The following is a 7,190-nucleotide window of genomic DNA, read 5'->3' on the forward strand; positions in this document are numbered from 1 at the left end:
CTTTATTTTATCGCTTTGTCCTGTTGAGTCAGGGGAGTGGATGAGCAGCTGGGAGGCTGGCTAGCTGCTGGCCAAGGTTAACCCACCACAGCACCTCACCGGGACTGCTGCACACAGAATGGGCTCCCCTACACAAGAAAGACCCTGATACTTCAAAACAAGTCCTGCAGAGGCTAGAGGGATGGTTGGAACCTGGAGCACATTATGGACAAGGAGAGGCTGAGACAGTTGGAGTTTTATTTTAGAAAACATTTAGAGTGAAAGACTGGAGCGCTCGGCCCAGGCCAGCTGGTGGGATCTCAGTCCATGGCCTGTTTCAATATTTGTCAAAACAAGGCCATGAGCACCTGATCTGGCTGGAGGTGTCTGACCATGGCCTTGGGTGAGTGACCGACTGTGGCAAGAGCTATGGGGCTTGTGTGTAACAAGTGACAGTAGGAAACTGGCTCGCTTTATATTAAAAATAGGCTGATGAAGTTGGGTATCCGTGAGTCATGGAGGAGAACAGAGGTGACCATGCAGCAAAGGTCCCCCATTGTGGCTGGGATATATGACTAGCTATGGAAATGAGCAGTGTTTGGACCTTCATGGGAAAAAAATTCCCCGTGGCAGCTTCCCCATGGTGTCCAGGGCACACAGCACAGAGCAGGCCCCTCAGTCCTGCTCCTTTGGTGCCTTGCTTCCTTCACCATGACCCCTGGGTCTGCCCCAGGACCACCCTGCTGTGTGCCCCCACCCTGCACACTCACACAGCTGAGCTCTACACTGGTGCTTCCCTCTCCCGCGCGCTTCCCAGCCCATCGCCCCCCCAGCTCTGCCCACCTCCCCTGCCCTCTCCTCAGCCCGGGCAGACACAGAAGCCCACGCTGGGCTGGCCCCATACAATTGCCCACCCAAAGGCTGCAGAGCTCTGGGTGCTCACCCCATGGCCACAGACCCTCGCAAGGGCACAAGCATATGCTGGTGGGCAGAGAGGAGTCTCGGCCTCCCATTCAGCCCCAGGGATAGCACCAGCCATGGCATGAGATGACAAAGGCCAATGTCTCCCTCTGTCTGCTGCTCTTCTCTCACAGAGACCTTGATTGCCCATGACTGGCAGCCCCTCTGGGCCAGTCCCTGTCCCAAGCACCAGACTGCTGGCCTGGGGGCTCCCCAGGAACCTCCTGCTGCACCAGTGACACAGCAGCCTGCCCTAGCTGGGGCATACACAGAGACATCTGCTCTTGCCCAAGGATGTGGTCTCAGGCATGGCCCTGAGCAGGTGGGGCTGCTGTGCAGGGCAGCGGTGCCTGAAAGCCCAGGGAGATGGTCCCAGGCACATCCCTGTTGGTCACCCACCATTTCCATTGGCACTAGGCACCCACATGCAAAGGCTCAACACAGGCCTGTTCCCTAACCATTGCCTCATGCCCTCCTCCCCTGAGCCATGGAGAAACCAAGCCCAGCAGGACGCTCCTGGCGGCAATACCTTCAGCCTGTTCTTGAGCTCAGAGTTGGAAGAAGTGTGCAACATCCAGAAATGGGCACTTAGAAAAAAAAAACCCTCTTTTATTACAGAGATGACACACGAGTCCAGCTGCACTGTCCTCCCAGGCACATGTACAAAGTCCTCCAGGGTACACAGGCTGGGTTCATGCCTTTGAGGAAGTGCAGTGGATGCAGACATTCTGAGAGAAACAGGACTGTCACTGAAAAAAACGCTGAATACATAGGATGGTTCAGAGATGACCTGAAAATGCTCTGTGAAAAGACACAGGCAGCTTATTGCTGCTGAGAGACACCTGACTGCATCAGCTTCTTCAGTGCATCCTTGAGCTCCTGGTTCCTCATGCTGTAGATGAGAGGGTTCACTGCTGGAGGCACCATCGAGTACCGAGGCCACCACCAGGTCCAGGAATGGGGAGGAGATGGAGGGGGGCTTCAGGTGGGCAAACGTGCCAGTGTTGCCAGTGCTGAGAAAGAGGGAGACCATGGCCAGGTGAGGGAGGCACATGGAAAAGGCTTTGTACCATCCCTGCTCAGAGGGGTTCCTCAGCACGGCCCTGAAAATCTGCACGTAGGACAGCACAATGGAAACAGAACACCCAAATACTAAACAGGCACTAAAATGAAGCAGCCCAATTTCCCTGAGGTAGCTGTGTGAGCAGGAGAGCCTGAGGATCTGGGGGATTTCACAGAAGAACTGGTCCAGGGCATTGCCTTGGCAGAGTGGCAGTGAAAGTGTATTGGCCGTGTGTAGGAGAGAGTTGAAAAACCCACTGCCCCAGGCCGCTGCTGCCATGTGGACACAAGCTCTGCTGCCCAGCAGGGTCCCGTAGTGCAGGGGTTGGCAGATGGCCACATAGCGGTCATAGGCCACGATGGTGAGGAGAGAACACTCTGATGAAAGGAAAAAGAAAATCAGGAAGAGCTGTGCGCCACATCCTGAGTAGGAGATGTCCCTGGTGTCCCAGAGGGAGTTGGTCATGGCTTTGGGGAGAGTGGTGGAGATGGAGCCCACGTCAAGGAGAGACAGGTTGAGGAGGAAGAGGTACATGGGGGTGTGCAGATGGTGGTCGCACACTATGGTGGTGATGATGAGGCCACTGGCCAGGAGGGCAGTCAGGTAGATGCCCAGGAAGAGCCAGAAGTGCAAGAGCTGCATCTGCCGTGTGTCTGCCAATGCCAGGAGGAGGAACTGTGTGATGGAGCTGCTGTTGGACATCTGCTGCCTCTGGGCATGGGGTCCTGTCACAGGAGAAAAATACAGTGATAATTAAGGGGAGACTTCTCTGACCAAAACCAAAGCAATTTCCCATAGACCATCCCCCTGTCACACACAGGCATCCTTCTCTTTTCTAGGAGACCTTCCTTCAGTTATGTGTCTGGAGCCCTGCTTGGTGCTGGCCGTGTGGGCAATGAAGAGCAGGGCATCTGCCCACGGGCTCTTGATCAGCCAACCCCACTCTGCAGCAGTGGATGGGGGCAGGGACCAGTGCTGGTGTTCAGCTTTGTCCTGTGAAACCAGTGCCAACGCAGAAGGGCCTGTCAGGGTCTGCAGTGCCAGCGCTAGTGCTAGGAACGGGAATGGTGAAGGCAGTTTAAGGGAATTTTTTTTTTAGAGCTCCCCTCCTCATCTCCCCTGCAGAGTATTCTTGGATGTCAGAAACCCCAAGCATTTCTGCTTCCCTCAGGTGGAACAGGACGAGGTCTGCGAGTCAAGAGGATTGCCTGTGTGAGTGCACAGCGAGGGGAGGTGGTCTGTCCATCTGGTTCCCAGTTTCTCTGGGCTGGCACCTTCCTGAGGTGGAGGGTGACCACACTCACATGTTACCCTGAAAAACCAGCAGGCACTGCTGAGAGCAGACTGACCAATAAAGATCTGAGTCTCTCATAAGATCTGAGACTCCACTTGTAGCCAAGGACACACATGGCTCATGTCACCCAACCAACAGCATTTTCTCTGTCACAACATCTTTGTGCTTCTCTGCACTGTCAGATAAATTCAAGGTGCTTGCGATATGTTTGCATCTTGGAGGGCAACTCACAGCATTGAAGCACACCCCAAGGCATAGTCAAGTGTCCTCATATCAGCATCTCAATAAGACAGAACCAGCACATTACCCAGCCCCACAGAGGGAATTGCCCACAGAACCACAAGTGAGAGGAAAGCTGGGACACTTGTTCCCATGGACACACCAGCAGGAGAGGACCCACAAGATCAGCGTGTGAGTCTGCAGCTGAAGCACCCATCCCAGAAAGCCTGACAGCAAGAGCAATGGAACAGTTAAGAAATAATGGAGACAAGTGGAGAAACAAGGCAAAATACAGGGAGGGTGCAGCTGAGAGAGGCCAGGGAGAGTGTGCCGGGCACTGAGGGCAGCATTGCCCTTGCCCAGCTCTGCTTGCCACCTCCCACACACCAACACTGCCGGGCAGCTGCTCTCACCCCCTGTGCTCTGCAGAGGGACCAGGGCACGTGGCTCAAGAGCTGCCCCGAGCTCTGCTGGAGCTCTGGCTGTAGAGGTGGTGGCTCACGCCTCGGGACCTCCAGCCCTGAGGGCAGAGGCTTTGCTGTGGGGGAGAGCAGGCCAGGGGACTGGCTCAGAAAAAGGGGTCTGCACTGCAGATCATAAAGATTTTTCTGTTTCTTCCTCCCACAACAATTCTGTGTGAAGTTTTCTATCAGTCCTTCTCATATCCTGGCTGCCAGATTTTCCTCGTGGGATGTGTGTCTCTGTGCCAGGTCTTTCCCTGTCAGTGCTCACAGATCCCATTCCAACCTCTGTGCACTGGCCCTACACAAACCTGCCTGTCTGCAGGGCACTGGCTCGGTGCAGGGTCCTGTCCGCAGGGGGAAGAGGGCAGGTCAGGGCCACCCTGATGTGTCCAGCAAAGGTGCTACTGCTGCTGCTGTTCACAGGCAGAGGAGTGGCTGCAGGGACTTCAGGAGTTTCCTGGCAGACCTACTGATCACTCACAGTTACATGTAGGAGTCTTGGTGACTTCTTCAAAGTTGAGATCTCCTTTTCCATCTCTCCCTTGCCACTCCTTCCCTCAAGAGCAGGAAACTGAAGACACAGACTGAGAAAAGCCCTTTTTTATGGTAGTAATCTCCGCACTGACCTTCCTTATGAAAAGCCACGCCCAGACATGTCCTCAGGGTAACCTACACCTGTGAACAGCACTGACACATGCAGCACCCACTCAACAGCAGAAGGATCCTTCGCTACGGGGGCTCACTCCATACACTCCATACACTGTTGGGAGCTCCCCGGCAGGCTGAGAGCTGCCCCTGGCAGGCAGCAGAGCCCCTGCCCCAGCACACAGACCCCTGGGCTGCAGGGACCCTGCTGGCAAGGACAGCCCTGGGCACCCCTGGCTGCTCACCCACCTTCACAGCCCTGTGTAGGAACCGCAGAGGCATTGCCCTGCAGCCGCAGACTTACCGGGTCAAGGGCTGTGAAGATTTCTCCCCCAGTGAGCTCTCAGCATCCTCCCACCACAGTCTGCCTTGAAGCTCTCCATGCCTTGCTTCTCTGGGCTCCCTTCAGGTGTCCCTAGGGCTGCAGGGGAACCTGCTGGGAAACAGGATGAGGCAATCACTGATGTTTGGTCTCTCACCTTTCTAGTGAGACTTCTATCCAGCAGAGGCATTTTTCCTATTAGAAAAAGATTTGAGCATGAGAATCATCACCTTTTAACCCATCATTAGGCAGGACACAATGAAGTTTATAGCAAAGTACCTAGATTTTGTCTAGGCTGGCAGGTGGGATGTCTTCAGTTACCCAAGTTAAAGCAATTCGTTCTGGGTTTGTACTCTCAGGGCTACAAAGACTCAGCTCTCCTTTGCCCATGCCATGTCTCTGCTCTGAAGCAAAGCCTTTGCACCCACGGGCTCTGGGACACTTGGTACCAGGTTGCCTTATGGCATAGCTGGCCTGGTGCCACAGCTGGGGGGCTTCAGCCCAGATGTGCAACAGTGCCCTCAGCCAGGGGCCCACACAGAGGCAACTGGAGCCCGTCCTGTTGCAGACAGAGCTGTGACACTGAGGGAACAAAGTGCCAAGGCAGGTGGCAGAGCTCAGCACAGCTGCTCTGCAAGGACAGCAGCCTCCAACAGTCCAGACATCCACAACGGATTTTAGACCCGTGAGGCAATTCCAGGGAATGCTAAGGTGCGTTCCCTCCTCCAGGAACAGTTACAGAAGAAACAGGGATAATGTGTGGTTGCTTCTGAATTGAATAAGGGCAGGTGTGGGTACAGCTGACATTGTCTCTGTCGTCTTCTTCTCTGCCTTCGCCGGCAAGTTCTCCCAGGCCTCTGTGGCTGCAGGCAGGACTCTGGAGAAGGACACCTGACCACGCTGGGGGTCGGGCCGGGGGGGGGGGGGGGTGGGCCAGGCAGGGGGGGCTGCCGCAGTGCCCATGTGCCCAGCACCGCTGCCCACCTGCTCCCGGCGCCTGGTGCCCGCAGCCTTGGCAGCGAGGGTGCCCCGCGGGGGGCACGGTGCACTTGGGTGCTCTCGGCTCCGCTTGCACCTGCCTGCCTGCTGCCTGCACGCTGGAGGGATGGCCTGCTTTGTTTTAACCTTTTTTTATTATAAACACCAACTTTGGGGGGTTGTTTTATTTTTTTTAAAGACTGTGACCAGATATCACCAGACCCACAGAGTTTTCTTAAGCTGCTGGAAATAACTTGTGCCCAGGATTTACAGCCCAGTTTCCACCCACCCCAGCCCCTGCAGACTCCAGCAGGCATGCACCGCCTAACAGGTTTGCAGATTTTTAATCATTTTTTTCTGCTCATAGCTGTGCAACGACCGTAGCTTTGGGTTTAGTTGAAAACAGCCTCTGCCTCAGTTCTCCCCATTATGAAGGCTCCTCGATACCTTTCATGGGACCTTTGGGTGGACCATGGAACATTATATTTTATTTTATGGGGCCTTCAGTCGGGATCTTCTTGTGTGCATGGAAGCGGTCATACTGGAACGTGGGCGCGTGCAGAAAAAGTGTGAGAGAAGCCAGAGATGCTGTAACTTTTTGCTTGCTACCTCTTTGGTGTGATATCTAAACTTCCAAAGTCTTTTGGAGCCTTTTAATTCTCTGAAGAGAAGCTCCATGCTTTATTAGTTGTTCTCGAGAACTGCACCCGGAGAAAGACTCGGAACGTGGATTACCTGGAGAAAAGTAAAGCTAATCTCCAGACTTGAATGAAGCACTTCTGGCATGAGCAGGGTGGAAGGGATCAACTCTATTTGGAGGAAAACAGTACCAAAGCTTTATTAACTTTCTTTTCAACATAAATTCAAGCAATACCTCCATCATAACTTCTGAGAAGGCCGCTGGTAACTGCAGGTAACATTCAGGGTGAAGAGCTTGAGCTTACGTGGTGGGAAGTGCTGGTGAGAAGGTGAGGTGTCTCTCAAGGCTGAGATGGATGTTTTGAACCTGTGGATCTCCCTAACCCTTGGGCAGGAGACATGAGGACACCGTGTCCAGGGGGAGAACTCCCTGTGCCTCATCTCCACGGGACTGACACATTCCTAATGTGCCCCAGTGTTCCTGTAGAGCTGAACTGATTTCTTGCTTGCAACCTGTTCCGCTGATCTTTCTGGATTTATCTGCTGGAGGAGGGACTTATACTTCAGGATATTTTTTGTTGTTGTTGTTGTTTGTTTAAAATATGCCTTTGAGCGCCCAGCAGCCTT

At 54.1% G+C, this 7,190-nt stretch overlaps 1 protein-coding gene across 1 annotated transcript; it reads right to left on the bottom strand.

Moving 5' to 3' along the window:
- Positions 1-1,330: 1,330 nt before the first annotated feature.
- On the bottom strand, positions 1,331-5,096 carry LOC308065516 (olfactory receptor 14A16-like; the record flags this gene model as incomplete). The annotated part of the gene is made up of 2 exons (XM_080391576.1): positions 4,929-5,096; positions 1,331-2,727 (listed from the first exon to the last, which is right to left on the bottom strand). Exon 2 carries the CDS (start codon positions 2,702-2,704, stop codon positions 1,331-1,333), a length of 1,374 nt encoding a protein of 457 aa, XP_080247702.1. The 5' UTR covers positions 2,705-2,727; positions 4,929-5,096.
- Positions 5,097-7,190: the final 2,094 nt, after the last annotated feature.

Source organism: Falco punctatus (assembly GCF_963210335.1).
Source record: "Falco punctatus genome assembly, chromosome: 6".
NCBI classification, from domain to species: domain Eukaryota; kingdom Metazoa; phylum Chordata; class Aves; order Falconiformes; family Falconidae; genus Falco; species Falco punctatus.